The sequence below is a fragment of the Stegodyphus dumicola genome, chromosome 6 (genome assembly GCF_044657685.1).
Source record: "Stegodyphus dumicola isolate Sdum_Otavi_A_Nest chromosome 6, ASM4465768v1".
Lineage (NCBI taxonomy): Eukaryota > Metazoa > Arthropoda > Arachnida > Araneae > Eresidae > Stegodyphus > Stegodyphus dumicola.
Window position 1 is genome coordinate 136,946,096 of NC_140773.1, and position 19,150 is coordinate 136,965,245.

A 19,150-nucleotide genomic window follows, 5' to 3' on the forward strand; every position below is an offset into this window, starting at 1 on the left:
TTACATATCGATATACTACCATGGCTGTAGTAAATGAATTTTATGCCATATTTGACTACATTTTAATGTAAGTTTAAATATTCTGCTTGCTCAAAATTACCCATATGCATCTCTCATCGCCCACATATTAGGCTTGAAATAGCAAAAGCCTTCACAAGACAGACCTTCCAAAGTCATCATCTTGGCCTTCCAAATTTAATCATTTTTGTCTAAAGCACAGGACTTGCTAGTAAGGGACATACAAATTTTACCAAAAATTCAGACGTCGTTCTACTTTTTTTTTCCAATCAATAATGTGAGATAATAACGCTTATGAAAAATGTAACTGAAATGCAAAGATGGTTGTATGCAGTATTTTTGACATCCTTTTCTTTGATTTACATCAAACTGACAAAACTATTTCAAAATCTGGCCGCATCAAAGATAAGTAGTCTACATATTTTAAGCACAGTTGTTCATATATTCAAGTGATTCCGAATAGTGTTATCTAAAATGTTCTGATAAATCTTTGAATTTACTACGGGAGAGGCCTTAAAAAAACTTTGATTACACAAGACCGGCATCAGCTTACAAGAATCATTTTGTGCGATAGAAATAACGGATTCCAAATACCTCTTCGGTTCACCAACAAATTATCTGAACAAAAAATGCCTAGGATTATGAAACGTACTTTGAGTTACGAACACTCAGTTTGGCAATACATGATTTTATAAGATGTTTAGAGATAAGCTATACACATAATTAACACTCAGGGCCTTCTCATTAACAATGCCTGCAACAAATGTCTTATAAGACAAAGAATTCGATAAGTGGAAATTGGAAATCACGTTCAGGCCGAAGTCTTTGCGTTGTAAGTTGCTAATATTGTAGAAAAAAACTATTAACTAGGAAGTTAAAATTAAGTCGTTTTACCAGAGGACTATCAAATGAGCTCAAGAGTAGAGAACAAATTCAGAAGCAGCAACGATTGGAAAATTATCTTCAGAAGAAGGGGAAGAAGGAGAAAAAATTACCCTAATTTTCTGATCTGCGAAATGTGTGCAAAATTGGGATAAGACGCAAAGTTTTCACATAGCGACACCACCCTGATAGAGCTGTAGCAAGCTATTTTCAGTGACAATGCAGTGTCACTTTAAAAACATTTTAAAACACAGGAAACAGCAAATATATCTGGACAAATTTTGAGTAAAATAGAGGCTCAGTAAGTCTTAAACAGAATCAGGTAGCGCTTAGAGACAAAGAAAATATAAAAGAAGATGCCCCTTAAAGACAAATGTTAGAGCTTTCTACTAATGTTTTCATGGAAGGGAATTTTGCATCTAAACAATAACATCTTTCCACTAATTTTCCAATTATGTCGTCTGCTTCGTACAGGAACAGTAAAATTAGATTAAGTTTTAAATTTTCATCTTTTTTAACTACTTAACATTGTGTTCTTCCCCTCCCCCACTTTAATGAATTCTATTCATTTCGTGACATGCACTTGTGCACAACGTACTGCTGTAAAGTTTAAATAAGCAATCTCCTGTAATTCAGAAATGAATTAACTTTTTTTTTTTTTTTTTTTTTTTTTTTTTATTTATTTCTGTAGCGAAATTTTTTTGGTTGATAAACATTCAGCTTTCAAGTACGACTTGAGTTCGTGTAGTGATTTTTCACTGTACGACACTACTTCTGATACCGCATTTCAATTCTGGTCCTCAGTAAACACCAAATGCGAAAGGTGGTTCTAATTCTAAATGAAGTGAAATACTTCAACAATCTACAAAAATAATCATTTTATTTACAAAGCAACTTTCGTTGCATCGAATGTTCACTGCTAACTAACTACGTCGCAAACTAAAAACTAACATTCCTTTTCAGAAGCGAAGCGCCCTCTAACGGCGATACATAAATCATTTGGGGGATTTTCCACACTCCCCACCTGATAATTTCTGCAAAAATTATCACTATTTCAGCATACAAATAATAAAATATAAGAAAGCAACTTACATATCAAATACATTCAACTGATGTAAATATAAACTGCAAAAAGAAATTCTATAAAATAAACAAATATAGTTAACTGCATCAACTCAAATGTTACTCAATACGTAAATATTAATTCAAATTACAAACAGTAAATTATTAGTAATAACTAAACTAATTATCTAAAATTAATGTTAGTGAATATGAAATACAAGAAGTAAAATTAAAAGGTTACAAATTTAGTTCATTTTCAGTCTGATAGTTCAAGGGGGTATATCAATTGTATAGGTCTCTTAAGGTCCCCTTTTTTAGTTTTTACCACACATGATCGTACAAGACCATCACGTCCTTTGAAGACTTGAATTACTCGACCTAAATCCCAGAGGAACTTAGATTTAGTTGTTCCTTCAAGTAAAACTATATCACCATTTTTAAGATTTTTCTTGGCTTCTGGTGTACCGAAGAAGTGAGCATTTCTCAACTCAAGAAGATACTGATTTTTCCATTTTTTCCAGAACTGTTTTATAAGTGTTGTCTGATATTCTTTTCGTTTTATTAGACTCTTTCTTGTTGGAGAGTTATTCAGGATCTCAGCAAAGTTGTATGGATATTCATCCTTATGTCCGATCAATAGAAAATTAGCCGGTGCAAGCGGTTCAGGTTCATGTAAATCGTTGTAAACGTAGGTCAAAGGACGTCTATTCACAATATTTTCGACTTCTGTCAACACAGTCATAAATTCTTCAAAATTCAGTTGAGCTCTGCCTAATATCTTTTTCAACGGTTCCTTTATGGTTTTCATAAGGCGTTCATAAAAAGCTCCCCACCATGGAGCAAGCTCGACGATAAATTTCCAAGTCAAGCCTTCATTTGTTAGAAAATTTTGAAAGTCTGTACCTTTAATTATGCTGTAAAAATACTGTAAATCTTTGGCAGCATATTTGAAAGTTTTCGCGTTATCTGAATAAAAGGTGCGACAGATTCCTCTTCTCGAAATGAAACGTCTGAGAGCCAAAATGAATTTGTTTGCAGACATATTGGAAATGAGTTCTAGATGTAACGCTCGTGTAACAGCGCACGCAAACAATACGATGTATGATTTCTGAATGTCGTTTCCAGACCTGATGTAAACTGGACCTGTGAAATCCACGCCTGTAACATAGAAAGGTGGAGTTTCAACAATTCGATCTTTAGGTAACTGAGCTGTCATTTGTTTCGCTGGTTTTACTGCGTATTTCCGACAAATTAAACAGTTCCCTAAGACTTTCTTTACCAACTGAAGGCCTTTAGGAATCCAAAATTTCTGTCTTAGTTTGGCTAAAGTTGCTGCAACTCCCGCATGCAGAACGTTATTACGTTCCCTTTTTACAATTAATTCAGTAAATTTGGAATCTTTAGGAAGAAGAACTGGATGCTTCTCGTCAACTGTACATTCGGTTTCTTCTAATCTTCCCTTAATTTGAAGAATTTTATTTTCATCAAGAAACGGTGACAAGCTGAATATATCAGAGCTTGGAGAAATTGACTTGTTAGATTGAAGAGCCTTAATTTCAGGTGTGAAGAAATCCATCTGAGATTTACGAACACAAAAAATTTCAGTGTCCTGAATTTCAAAAGCACTTAATGTTCCACTATTAGCAGGCAGTTTTCTTGCCTTAGCAACGAAACGTCTAACCCATGCCATAATTCTGAGATATTTCAGCACATTACTGAATTTTGTTATATCCAATAGTTGATCATCTCTTTTCACAACAACGTCATAAACAGATATCTTACTACGGAGTTCTAGTTGCTTATCGTTTCCCACGTCAAACTTCGGTTGAACTGGCCAGTCTATACGTTTGTTTTGCAACCATTTTGGTCCAAACCACCAAAGTGAACAATTTCTTAAATTAGCAACAGTAATTCCTCGTGATATGAGGTCGGAGGGGTTATCTTTCCCACGGCAATAATGCCAATTATTGCTTTCAGTTAGTTTCTGAATTTCATAAACTCTGTTTTTGATGAAAGATTTAAATCTTTCGGGAGATCCCTGAATCCAAAAATACGTTATTTGAGAATCAGTCCAGTGGAAGGGGATTACTTCGTATTTTAAAGATTTTGCTATTTTATCACTCAATCTAGCGGATAAAAGCGCACTCAAAAGCTCCAATCTAGGAAGTGTAAGGGATTTCAGAGGTGCAACTCTACTCTTGGAAGCAACAAAAACTGTTTGAAAAGTTCCATTGTTCAAAACTATTCTCAGATATACCACGCATCCATAAGCTTTCAAACTAGCATCAGAAAAGCTACGGAGTTCTATTTGTTTCACATCTACATCTAATATTCCTTCTAAATAGTAGCGGGGAATTCTGAGGTGGTTCAGTTCTTCAATTTCTTCGTATCAGGCTTTGCATTTATAACTAAGATCAGGTGGCAGTTCATCGTCCCAATCAATTTTGGCAGACCAGATTTCCTGAATCAGACACTTTATTCTTATAGTGAAAGGGCCATAAAATTCGACAGGATCAAAAATACGGCCTGCGGTTTGCAATAGAAAACGTTTTGAGTTGATTGACGAGGAAATGAAATTTGTCAAGTGCTGAGTGTCAAAATAAAAATTATCATTATCCGTATCCCAGTTAATTCCTAACACTTTGATCGGGACAACTTCAGGAGATTCTTGCATCGAAAATTCTTTGCGATGCCAAATATCTTTGAGTTCTTTGGAATTAGTATGCCACTTATGTAGTGACATGCTAGCTTCATTAAAAATGTTCACAATTTCTAAACTTGTTTTCAGGGCTTGTTCTAAATTTTGTTGACCACCAATAATGTCATCAACATACAGGCAGTTGTTTAAGAGTTCTACTGTTTCAGGATATATTTCTGAATATTTTTGAAGGTGATGCTTAATAGTAGCAGCTAGGAGAAAGGGACTAGATTTTACTCCAAACAAAACTCTTGTAAATCTAAAGGTTTTCAAACTCTCATTGTTATCATTAGGATCATGTTTCCAAAAGAATCGTGTAACGTCCCTGTCTTCTTCATTTAACTCTATCTGTAAGAATGCTTGTGTAATGTCCGCTGTAAAGGCTATCGAATTTTGTCTAAATTTTATCAATAAATCAAAAATATCAGGATATAGGTTCGGACCAGTATATAAACAGTCATTTAGAGAGAGTGTTTTTGGTTTATGGGCTGAAGCATCATAAACTATTCTTAGTTTGCTTGTTGCTCTATCATTTCTGATGACTGCTCTATGAGGTAAATAAAATAGAATAAACTTAGGGTGAAAGTAGGAAATAATATAGGGATATAGCCAATCGATCTCAGCTAGAGTAGCTTGGATGAATTAACAATACAAAGCTTTGTAGTTCGCGGAGATTCAGCAATTTGGATACTAGACGCTTAATTATTAAAAATGAATATTCTGTTCTGACCAGTTATGTTTCCAACTGTTTTCAGCAGATTGAAGAATATTTGTGTGAAGAAAACAGCCCGGATCCCCATATATTTTAACTATAGCTCCAATTACAATAGCAATCCTACAAATTCTAATTTTGAAATTAAATTTTTGAAAATATAGTTTTTTTTTTTTTTTTTTTTTTTGTTTGTTTGTTTGTTTGTTTGTTTTCTTGTACTTAGCTATTACTTTGGTCTTACCCAATGTAAAGTTTTTGCTAATTCTTCGTTATTTTTCTAGAAAATTCTTCATTGATATTGGTTTAATACAATTTTCATATTTTTACACATTTGCAATGCTTAGGTAATTTAGCGTTTTCTGATTATTTTGGTTTCTCCTACTGTCTTTGTTTTAGTAACTTACACAAGTTGCTCTTTCTAATTTAAAAAGAAAATTCATTAAAATGTTTTAATTTTTTTCATCATTTTTCATAATGTAGATTTATAATCTTTCTTCAAGTAATAACGCAAACTAGAGGGCCAGGCAATAAGCTTTTAGGTTTATAAGGTTATTCCTCCCGCCTTCCTGGAGTGCCTCGGGGTGTAGTGGTTCTGCGCGCTGGACCGGTTCGATTCCCGGCGAAGGCGGTTGCTCATTTTTCATCTTTTCTGCTTCCAAATTACCTAATGTCTCCACAAGTTCTTTAATTTTTTTTTTCAAATATTTATGTTTAATTTTTTATGTTCATATAAATATATTTTTATTTGATTACTTATGTTTTTAATTTAAAAGAGAATATTTTCATATAATTACTTTTCTTTTGCTATTCATGCAGATCTAATTCGCTCGGCTTTTTAACAAGAAGACAGACTAAATAAAGACCAAGTAATTTTCGCTTAATAGTATTTTCCGCAACATTAATAGTATTTACTTAATTAAATATTCTTCGGTTTGTTACCTATTTCTTTGAAAAAAGAACTATGTGAGCAAAAAGCGTTAAAAATTAACCTTTTTTGAAAACGTTGAAAATAATACGGATTAGTAATAATTATTATCTTACCTTAATAAGATACCAGAAGAAAAATATCGATTTTCTTTTCTTTTCTCGGCTTCGCTCCTGCGCGACTTCAAATATTTCTGGCTCTGTGAGAATTCTGCCAAAAACCCCAACCATCATTCCTTGAGACATAGTTGATTTGTAATCCAAACGAGATATTAACTACCAATATAAAATAATTATATTACTACTTGCCATTAAAGAAATCATTGAATTCAGTTTTCAAACAGTACAAGTTACATTACCTCAATAATAGACATTGTCAAATGGTTATAAAAAGGTACCATTCCGCTCGGAAAGTAAATAGTTCTAAGGAAGTCATTATCCTGGAGCCCTGAAAGTGCTCTCCTCTGAAAGGAAAGAAAAGACAAACAATAATCGCAATTATTTATTTTTAACTGAATTCATTAATTATCAAAATTTGATATCGTGTAAACAAACCTTACTTGGAAAATAGGAGCCAAATATTTCCATGTGTTTTCAAATCCAAGGGGAGATAATGCCCCTGGCATAACCTCACTGGGAAGATGAAGTAGAAGTTAAATACCATACTGAAGTATATATAAGTTTTATACTTTAAAATACGTTAAATACAAATATTTAAGTGAAAAAGCATTTTTATATGAACATGTCAAACAACAGAAGATAGAACACTTGTAAGAATATCAAAAATACATTTATTAACAAAGATCATCACAAAAATATCGTACCCTAGATATTGTAATGATTAATGGAATTTTGATTGCTTATCTAAAATCTAAGATGTGTGTTCGATTCTGTGTGAGGTTAGGTTGTTTGGAGTGAGTCCTTTCTCCTTCTTGCAATGAAGTATCAATCTACCGCCTACGGTGCAGTCGGCCGATATTTTTTGTGATGAGATAATCACACCTCTCCGAGAGGCTAAACTGGCCTTTACTTTTGGTATCAACAGACAATATCAATGTTAGAGCTCTCTACTGGTTTGTGTTGGCTTATAGTGACTTTTACTGGTTTTCTTACTGGTATCAATAGATATCGATACCAAATCGAAATGGATGCCAAATAAATCTCTTTTGGATTATATGGGTTTATATAAATTTTTGGATTATATGGGTTTATATAAATTTTTGGATTATATGAGTTATCAATTTATTAAATAAATTGATAAACTGACATCAATAAACTTCTTGTAAACAATGAATTTAAAACTGGTATCAGTAAACCAAAATTCATTGGTATTCTTGATGTCTACTGATTACTTTAAATTATTTATTTACTTGTTTTTATTTTATTTATTTAAATGCTACTGTTGAGATTAAAGTTATTTCATTTTTGTAACCAATAGGAACGTTTAAAATTAGAAAACATACAGTGAACCCTTTCGTCTCCACAACTTCCCTAAGACGATCAATATTTTAAGGAATAGTATAAATAAACATGAACATTAAAAATATGACCTCTTTAAGACCATCCGAGTAATCCCATAAGTGGTCGCCTTAGAGTAGGTTCACTATATATGTTCATTTATTTTTCTTTAATTGTTGGAATCAATAAAAGCAATCTGTACTTACACACATAGTTACATATACACCCACGCATAATGAGGCCTCTCTAAGGCGACCAGCCACGCGTTAAAAATTATCTCGGGTGGTCGCCTTAGAGAGGTGATGTTCAACATCAACATATACTCATGTTCTCAGAAATATTGGTCTCTTTTAGAGGCAGTCATCTTAGGGGGGTGATTTTGTCACGAGTTAGTTTTTGAATACACACACTCACATACATACTTATATACACATACATCAACATTTCTTGAGAATACAAATAAACACTGGTATTGAACATAAACCATTTTTCTTTCCGTTAACACTGAAGTGAAAAAAAAAATTCCTCGCCTCCCTCTTTCAGAAATAGAAATTGCCAAACAAGGAACATGGCACTCTTGCTAACATTGTTATGGAATGTTTGTGTTATGGTCTTGATGGATGACACGCTGCAGTAATACAAAAAATAATATTTGTAATATGTTTTATTCTTATAGATGTTTATAATGAAACATAAAATACCAGCATTACTTGTGAATATGAAATAATATGGAAGGAAATGCCAGTAGAGCCAGATCGTGTAATCGAGTTTTAATGTTTGAGTGAACTTAGCTGACAGTTGAATAGTTCTGAAATAGAGTTTCTTCAGTATGAAAAAAAAAAAAAAAAAAAAAAACTAATGCGTGAAGTTTATTTTTCAGCTTTACTTTTATCCTAAGAAGCAATGTACTAAATGACTGAAAAGTGATAATTTCTGACTTAATAATTTGAATAAATTTGTTTACAGCAAATGCACAAACATATTTTTTGCATTCTCTTGAAACTGCATTTTTTAAAACTTGTTTTTTTGATTATAATTTAGAAATGCTGGCCATTAAAGCTGCAACACCAGGAAGGAATAATCTGACGAACATCAAAATCATATAAAAGGAAGAAGAGGTTGGGATATGCAGTGTATTTCAGCGCATTTAGACGACGCAGGAGGAAGAAACGATATTTGAAGCACTGCATAAAAGAAAAGTTGTGTAGCGGATTCCGTATTCGGAAAATGCTTTGAAAGGTTGGAGTTTGCTCAGAATATCGTGTTATGCCTCGAATAACAAGAGGAAATGCTTACCAGCCCGTTCCGAAATTTGATAGAGGCAGGATCGTTGCCTATCGAAAGTGTAGATTATTGTTCTGTGATATCGCAGGACGCACTGGTCGACATCCAAAATCTGTCATGCGAATATGGAACCGAAGGATTGCTCAGGATCATATTGGACGGCATGCCTCAACGCCCTCCCATGACTAATGCCAGAGAGGACGGACATATTGTGCGGTCAGCCCTTTAAAACCGTACGACTACATCACGGACCATTAGTCAGAAAATGGCCATGTTTGTAGCACGCCTAGTATCCGCTCGTACGTACGTTCACGTTTGCAACAGCGTAGACTATCAGCACAACGACCATTACTTCGGCTTCCCTTGACAATGCAGCATAGAGAGAGACGGCGATTCTGGGTGGTGTACGGTATTCCAGTAAGTGTGTTGTATATCATGCATTCTTGTAAGCGTGTACTATACTAGCAAGAACATAGTTGTACATAGTAAGAAAATGAGCTGTATAACCGTGGTTATTGTGTTGCTATCTGACAGGTTTTTGTACGTACAGTAGTGTAAAAGAATAGATTACTTAAGTGTGACAGTCTTACAATAAGATTGAGAGCCTTACAATCAGGACTAATATAGCAGCAACATTGTTACTGCTCACCAATGTTATAATACAGAGTAGTGTTTCGTAATTTAGCATAGCAGTGTCACTCGGTACTTATGACGTACATTGCCTCAGCTCCCGAAGACTGCAAGCTGCGTTTTACAGTTCAGCCGCGTGAAATGTCTATAGTGCACTCTTGTTATGCATGATTTGTTATGCATGACATTGACAATAGATTTTAAAACCTGAATACATGACTTATTTTGTATGTACATATGTGACTTATTTTGTGTGTGTGTGTGTGTGTTTCAAACCAGTTTTGTATCCATGCAGCTCTGTACTTCTAAGAATTTTTTTTTTTAATCTATGCAATGAAGAATGTCATATGTATCCAAGATAGTCCTTTGTATTCCTTATCTAGATGTGACTCTGTAACCCATTTTAATTTAGACTCAATAAAAACCGTTATGGCTTCTGCGGCGCAGACATCATACTGCAAGGGCTTATTCCCGGCCAATAGTCCTCCTTATCAGTGTAAAAGTGAGAAAAAAAAGTATTCTTATGGCCGGTATACGTGCCTGGAGGCTCCGAGGAGATGTGCGTGTCTGCTTACATTCAATATCGGGATAGGGGTCCTATACCTAGTGTGATGGTTTGGGCAGCCGGTGGGTACACAAGACGCACATCTCTAGCTCCGATTGACGGTAATTTGAACGCAGATGGATACATTTCCGACATCTTACGTCCAGTGATTGTGCCCTATCTTCGAGGCCCCCAAACGTCATGTTCCAACAAGATAATGCAAGACCAGAAGTTACACGTCGTGTTCTGACCTTCCTCGATACACAGGGTATTCGATTGCTGCCCTGGCCTGCACGGTCTCCAGATCTGTCACCCATTGAAAAACATCTGGTCATGGGTTGCTGAGAGACTGGCACGTCACCCCTCTCCAGTTAATATGGTTGTTGAAGTGTGGCATAAACTCGAAGCAGCATGGAATGAGTTGCCCATTTCTGTCCTCCAAGCCCAGTTTAACTGCTAAATTTTACAAAACTAATTGAGAGGTTTTAAAAGACAATTAAAGCCAAAGCTTCTCAAATCATGAGTCTTGTAAGGGCACTGTTTTAGCATTATTTTCAAATATAGTTAGAATAATATTTAAAGATTATTTTCTTACATTAGTTAATAGTGTAAGAAAATTTATAGCAGTTTCAATTTTTTGCACTAAATTTATCTGTTTGTATAGATATTATTAAAATAGATAAAACTGTTGGCAAGCAAATGTGACTACATTTGCTCTATTTGCTTAATTGGAATAACATTAATTTTAACGTAAGGCTGTTTAGAAGATTTATGTACATTGCTAAATACTGTACTATGTAAATTTCACTTGGCAGTATAAATACAAGAAATGCTCACTTTTTTAACGGTACTTTTGTATTTTTAATATATAGAATTAGTTTTTTTTTAATGTTTTTAATTTTTTTAAATTTAATAAATAGATACTTATTATATGTGTGCACGAGTATGACTATATTCATACTTATTCACAGATATGGAATTTTTAAGCACAAAAGTTAATAATTAAGCTTTCTTACTCCATAAACAACATATTGTATAAATACCTATTATGTTACAGATTTTATTTATATAAAGTCTATGGAAGATTATATAGCACTAAAAGTGAGATACGGAAGAAGATAATGTATATTACACGCTATGAGATATTTCCTTAATTCCCAAACTGTGGGTTGAGAATCGGTATTAGTTGAGTTACGTAAATTTTTCAAAGTTTGTTTCGTTACAATATAATCTATTACATTTTGTATTTTATATTTTTATACTGATGTTTTGTTTATATCCTGAGGTACAAATACAGGTAACATTCAAAGTCCTGTAAAGAAGTGGTCAACACAATATTTGTATATTATTATTTCTTCATTACATTTTACTCTAGGATTCTTCCTTTCTTCCATGCAAAACACCTATGTGTATATGTGTCATAATAAGCTGCAGCATATTGCTATCAGTGGTAAGCAAGCTTTAAGGAGATACCAACTATGTTAAATTTTTCATTTGCAAGCTCCTTGTTCTTTTTGCTTGCTTGTTTATTTAATATTTTGACTTGTAATTCTGTTTCTCTTTCTGAAAATTAAGGTTTCATCTAATTTCATTTAAATTTGATTTAACGTATTGTAGATAACTAAAAATTTAGCCAGATGCTAGAAAATACCATCCATTGGCAATACATTTATGATGAAATCCCATTGTTCAATTTTCTAATAAAAGAACTGAAATACTTTTATACAAATATATGCAATGAGATACAGTGATATGTGTATGTGATGGAAACAGAAAGAGACGTAGTAATGTTGATGGCATAGAACTAGATCTATATTCAAGAGGAAACTTGGCAGACGAGTAAGAGTAAATATTCATTTTTATTTCATTTGACATTTGTAGCCACAATCCACTTGCACGCTAATCATGTTATTTCCAGAATATTAAAATTTTTGAAACTACTGCGATAGGAAGAAAGCAGAGAGGCAGCATCCTAATGATAACAGAGGTAGAAACAAAAGTGGGCAATTATCTAGTAGAGGCTCACTAAAATAGGGTTTTGGTTTAGGTTGCTTATTAAAAGACAAGTTTCAATTCTTGAAATTTTGAGTTCATATGTAAGATAAAAAGTATGTAAATCTCAAAATTATAATTTAAACTAGTAATAGTCCTTAATTCCCCTTCTATATTCTAAAAATAGTAATAATTTTTCTGGGCTGCGTCATTTCTAGATCAACCTATAGCTTGAATAACCCCGTTGATGTCACTAATTCAGAACCTGAACTTAAAATTTAAAGAACTGAAACCTCTCACTTAATATGTAACCTAAACCAAAACGTTCTCTTGGTGAGCTTCCATGCTGGATAATTGCACACTTTTGCTTCTACTTCTGTTGCCGTAAGGACGCTGCCGCCCTGCTTTCTTCCTATTGCAACATTTTCAAAAATGTAAATTTTCTGGAAATAGGCACAATCAGAGTGCCAACAAGTGAACTGTGGCCACAAATGACAATTGAAACAAAAATGAATATTTAATTGTACTCAGCTGCCAAGTTTCCTCTTCAATATGGATCTACATTCTACACCATCAACATTACTATATCTTTTTCTGTTTTCGTCACATGTATATACATATCTATATATATAATCAATGAAGATAATAAGCAAAGTCATGATTCACAACCATCAAATGAGGTGTATATACATATTATCATTCGATAGTTTCAAATCATGACTTCGATTATTCTCTTTCTGTTAATTTTACTTTCAAAGTTATATAAGGGGAGTTTAAAATTTTGTAAAGAGAATTTATACAAATGTTTTGTAATACGCTTGTATAGACATGTATAGATAAAGAAAAAGCCTGTAGGCTTCTAGGTATTTAAAATTTTAATTAAGTTTATTCGCAATGAATTTTGTTTAAAATTACCCCACTTGCTTTTTCCCTTATACGATTCCGTACATTTCATCAGTGCTAAGTAAGTCTACTGGCATATTATCATATTTACTAATTTTTATGGAAATTTGATCTTCAATTCTACTTTTTTGTTTTTTTATATGAATTCTCCATATGGATACCCGTATAGTTCTATTAGTTTTCTTTATGAAATTCTATTAACTGATTTTACGGGATTTTGCCTACAGGTACCTGCATAGGTCTACGGGTTTTTGTTTGCTGATTTTACAGGGATTTGGTCTATGGGTACCTGTATGAGTCTGTTGGTTTTTTCTACGAGTACCTGTAGACCAAATCTCCATTATGGATCTATACATGGTATTTTTAGCAGGGGAGTAAATACAAGAAAAGGCTGGTTAACTGTGACATCGGTGAAAACATATAACACTTTAGAAGGAAAAAAAAAAAAAAAAAAAGAGCTACCTTTTCTGTGACATTAAAACATAAAACTTCTCAAACCCTTTTTTTTGGGGGGAGAGGGGGAGACATTCAGTTCAACATATTGAAATCCTACTGTAGAAGCAAAGTCATTTAATATGAATAAAAATAAATAGAACATCAGGGTCTAGATTGAAAACTATACAAGATGATTAATGAAAAATATATACCAAGTATTATATATGTGATATACGTTTTTAAACATCCAATGATTTCAAACTTTAAAAATCAAAAGAATGCATACTATTTCAGAATATTAGAACATATCTCTATATCGTAATTTTCTTTTATCCAATGCTAAGTCCTTTAACAAAAAGAAATTTAGATGCTAAGAATGTAGCAGAATTTCATAATTTCTTAAATATATCAGATACAGCAGTTAAAATACCAATTAAAAAATATTGCAAATAAAATACAAAAGCCTCTACAAGAATTTTTTTATGTATACTTTAAATCTTTATTGCATGCTGCTTTAGAAAGCTTATATTACTTTTTGTTAATATAACTAAATTTTAATTGTTTACAATCTGGTTACAATTGATTACATTTTGATCACCTTGCCATTACATAGGACAGAAATAGGTATCTCCCCCCCCCATTATCCTACTATAGGTTTCCAACTGAAAATACTTAATTTGACAATGACAGCGTTTATGAAACCTGATTACAACCTGAATATATCATAAACAAGATTTTATTTACATTACAGAAGCAAAATTATCATCAACAATTGAAATGTTCAGTACAATTTATAACTGCAAATGAGAGTTTGAATACCCAATTCCTGTTCCAATAAAAACTATTAAATACATACCCAACATTGCAAACGGTGAAATAGTCACGTTCGCAGCGAAGTGGAGCATCAAATTCGTGCTTAATTTCATAATCATTTTCTCCTGTTCCACTTGTAACAGGTCGAGACTATGAAAAAGGTGTGAAGAAAATTAATTACGATATAAATATTTGGGTATAGTCTTTCTCTAAAATTTTATTCATGGAATTACAAATTCAGAACTCTGGACACAAAATTTTCATTCCTTTTTATACTAAGAAAAAATAAAACAATTTTTAACAAAAAAAAAAAAAAAAAAATTATTTCCCAAAAATATTTCGTAGTAAAAGATTCAGCTATAATAAATCTGCTTTAGGATTTGGTGTTAGGATTTGGATTTTGGATTTGGTGCCCTTTCAGAAAAGTGGAGGTATTCAGCACAGAATGCCATGGAAGAATCGGTCAAAGAGTTCATAGATGTGTATAATATACAGTTTATTTTCAACTCAGGCGATCTTGCTTCATTTATTCATTACAACAGCAGCATTACATCGGCAGTTACAACCCGCTTTCTACTTATAAAAGTGATTCACCAGAAAGAAAGGTGATTTTTCAGAATAACATAATTTCATGGAATTTTAAATGGGCAGACTAGTCATTCTTCCGAGGGAGGTTAAAAACAGATTTTTATCTTTAAATTCTGTAAAAAACATCGACGGACTTTTCTCTAAATGCAACAATGTCTTAGTTACAAGTTATGAAACGATTTATTTCACGTGATAAACTGAAACAATACAAATGTTTTCTAAACTTATAAATTAGCAGAATTAAAGAAAGAGCGAAACAGGCTAAGAAATAAAGAAAAAAGAAGGACAGGCTTTTAACTGTTGTGGAATGGAGATAAAGCGGTTCAGTTTGGAAGGTCATTTTAGTGGCCAAACAAGCCTCTTTTATTGATTTTGTTTCCAAAGCTGATTTTAGGATGGACAGTGGGAAGATGTATGACTTCATCAGAAAACAATTGAGGAATCCTATAAATTTTAAAAATTCCTTCCTTAATTCTGATGACGATATTGCAGGGCCTTTAATTCTTTTTACACAGAAAATAAAGTTAAGATCTATGAAAAAGTAGAAGGATACAAAACTATAAAAGGAAAGCGCAAGGCATGTGGATAACAATCCTACACCTGCCTTTTACGTAGGGTATTTCCAAAGCTCAAGAAAATGGGCATCGGTTCAATTCAAGAATTTAAAGGCAACGCTTTCGGCTAGAGACAAATCTTAACAAGTTTATTCAGCTATCCCCTGTAATTTTGTAAAACGTTTTATAGGGTGATCGATTTGAGAGTTTAACCATGCCATAGACAGATTGAGGAGTCACCGTAAAAGTTCTCTGAGGACTTTTTTGTTTTTTGAGGTTGAAAACATAAATTAGTCTATCGTTGTAAAAAGCGTATTAAATTAAATTGATACTATTCTGAAAAACTGCATGGTAATATTGATGAAAATTGACGAAATAAAATAATCATACCTAGATTCCAAGAAATTTTGGAAACATCCTACGTTTATTATAAATTTTTCCAAAGGTGAACAAAATATAGCAATCAAAGATACCCTCCACATAAAAAGTCTCCTGTAAGCGATGGCATTCGTGCTAGATTTATTCATAACACTGATTCAGTTGAAAGAACAATGATCTTAAGAATATAAAATAAAATTTTAAACAGTGCTATTCTCTCAATTCGGAAACATTATTCCTCTGCTAAATAAAGATATTCTAAAAGGATAACTCCTAGATTTACAGATCTATCACATAAGCTTATAAGGTATTTCTACCGCCTTCTTAGCATGCCTTCGTAGTGTAGTGGTCAGCACGCTGGGCGCGTATTCCAGAGGTCCGCGAACGATTCCCGGCGAAAGCGTTGATCATTTTTCACATCTCCTGCTTCGAAAAAAATCATAATGTCTCTACAGTGGCGTTCGAACTAAAAAATGGTGGTGGATGATGATTCTCCACACCCAGGATTTGGCTTCTAAAAACCCAGTCGCCATTTAAAAGGGGTAGTATATAAGGTGCGTCTCCCGCCTTCTTAGCATGCCTTCGTAGTGTAGTGGTCAGCACGATGGGCATGTATGCCAGAGGTCCATAGTTCGATTCCTGGCGAGGGCGATGCTCATTTTTCCCATCTCCTGCTCCCAAAAAAATTCTAATGTCTCTACAAACTAATACTCTTGCCGTCTTAAGTGGTATTGCAAATCTCATGGATTATTACATCCTACCTATGCAGGTAGCACTGATCAACTGAAAAGCATACTGCAGTCTGCAGTTATTAATATATATATATATTTATATAATGGTAATAAAAGTCATGTTGCGACTGCGTTTAGATGACACCTCCTTCTAAAGAACGTTTGCATCTCGGAGTATCTGAAAATATGCTAAAATGAATCAGTTTTATTGGCCACTAATTAATAAACATGCATTACGGAAATGCTACAACTTGTTACAAACAATTTAAGTCTAATCTTCCCTTGGTGCGGGCGATAGACCTTTTCCCAGCCCTGTGCAAATTCTGCGACTTCAAAATTTTGCCGATAGATTCTTTTTTAAATTCTAAAATTTTGCTGCCCTGAGCAATCGCACTGTTAGCACCAGCTCTGTCTTCCCCAAAGAGCAGCGATTAGCTGTTGTCTTTTTAATGTATATAAAAACGATCTTATATATATAGATAAGGATGTAAATGTACTCAAGTATGCTGATGATTTGGTGATATGGTAATCCTTGCACTAAAGAGTACACAGGAGAAGTTAGAAGATACACTAAATAAAACCATGAACAGGCGAAGTATTTGGTAACAATTAAATAACTTGGAGGTAAACACTGAAAAGATTACTTGTCTAATTTTCTCTAGAGCCACATGGTTCTCGATCTTAAGGTTTTATATAATAATATCCCTGAACTTCAAATGCAGAAAATATTTGGCAGCCTTCTTAGATGGAAAGTTGTCATGGAATTCCCAGCTGGAAGAACTGAAGTTATGAGTAAATAATCGTTTGAACGTAATTAAACAATTAGCAGAAATTTGTTGGGGATGTGCGACCTTTTACCTTATTTACAACTTATAAAACGCTTATAAAACCTATTATAAAATATTGCTGAATGTCATTAACAACTGCTCCTGAGAGTCTGACAAAGAACATTGCAAAACTAGGTTTTCTGCCTTTTTGCAGGTACTGTAAAAACAATTCCAATAGATGTTCCTCTATATTATATTGGATAGAGCGGACTGAGCATGCCTCATGAGATCCAAATTTCCAATTTAAAGCTTTCTGAGAAAATTCTCAGAATTGTTTAGAAGCATAAGAGGCTTGTGATAAATTGACAGCCATGAAGGACTAAAGCTGAGCAGGTTGGTTTTCATTCAATTTGTTATGAAAGATAAATTGAAATATAAAATAAATTTTGGCCCATTTCCCGAACTCCGTGATCCTAATGAAATCAAAAGTATTGCTTTGAGACTGGATCTTTGTCAGACTATTCTGAAATCGAACCTGGAATTCAGAAATTTTGTTTTTCCTAGTGACAGAAATGATTGAAGAACATCATCCAAATAATGAATGGCCATATCCAATTTCCTCACCGGCCATATCCAATCAAGTTTACTAGCTTTATGCCTAAAAGACATTCCAGTTATAACAAATATTTTTCTCATTCCTGATACCATCTCATTGCGGCATAATAAGGCAGTCGATAATCTAGCACAGAAAGGTAAAGAATAACACAAAGTACTTAAAAAAACTATTTGTGAGATCATAGATAAAACCAGGTTAAAAATTCTTTTTATTTGTAGTTTCCAAAATCATATCAAAAATAAAGTCTGTAGTAAGGAGTTTGATGATTTACTAGACTGCCCTCGAGAAAGTTTAATAACTTGTACGGTTTTCTTAATTTGCATAACAAATTTATTTTAAGTTTACCTGTTCTCAACTTCTCAAACTTTCCCTCACATTCTCTCGCCAGGATGTAAATTTTAAAGTTAAGTGAAGTGTTATTTAAACGTGTGATTATCTCAGTTTATTCAGAGCGTGTTTCGCTAGCCTAGCGCACGTTTCGTTGTTATTTCGCGGTCACTCGAGTAAGCCCATTGGCCTTATCAGTTTAGTATCACGCCGGTTAGATCTCTGTGAGTCCATCTCTTAGGAGTAATTTTGAAGTGCATTCTTGCACTCGTTTTATTTTCAGATTTTTATTTGTATTCTAGCCTACGTTTAGTTATCGCCGCAAGTGAACGGTGTTTGTGTAACACACGAAGTCCGTGCTTTCTGTTATTTTAGTTTGAGTTAATAAAGGGTTATTTTTCACCCTTCTTCTGTGCTGGTATCTGTTTCACACCTGTGCGAGAATTCGCCAGGTTCATCGTAGGATCTAAGTTAGTGCATGTGGACAGTTAGATATAGATTTTACAAGTGTCGCCCGAATTTTTCAGAACTCATGGCTAACAACGAAGGTGCAGCTGAATTAGCTCCAGCAACATCGCAGACCCCACTGGCTCCTGGAAGCATGATGGAAGGCTTTGGATATCTGGTGGACACTATGAGGGCCTCTATGAAACCATCGGTGATATTTGACGGAAGAACGTTCGTAACTAGCTTCCTAGAAATTTTAGATAATCATTTTTTACTTTATCCTGTCCCTGATGTACAAAAGATCACGATAACCACTACCGTCTTGCGAGGACAAGCATTAAGTTGGTTTAAAGGGATAGGAAAATTTCGATTGGGAGAAATAGGAAG

At 33.7% G+C, this 19,150-nt stretch overlaps 1 protein-coding gene across 2 annotated transcripts in view; it reads right to left on the reverse strand.

Moving 5' to 3' along the window:
• The window catches only part of LOC118190066 (uncharacterized), a 258,700-nt gene that overhangs the window by 44,575 nt on the left and 194,975 nt on the right, over window positions 1-19,150 (reverse strand). For both annotated transcript variants that reach the window (XM_085818915.1, XM_085818916.1), the window contains 4 exons: window positions 14,399-14,505; window positions 6,857-6,929; window positions 6,656-6,760; window positions 6,414-6,572 (listed from right to left, as the gene is read on the reverse strand). In XM_085818915.1, the coding sequence (XP_085675041.1) occupies window positions 6,414-6,572; window positions 6,656-6,760; window positions 6,857-6,929; window positions 14,399-14,505 (444 nt within the window). The remainder of the gene's footprint in view (window positions 1-6,413; window positions 6,573-6,655; window positions 6,761-6,856; window positions 6,930-14,398; window positions 14,506-19,150) is intronic.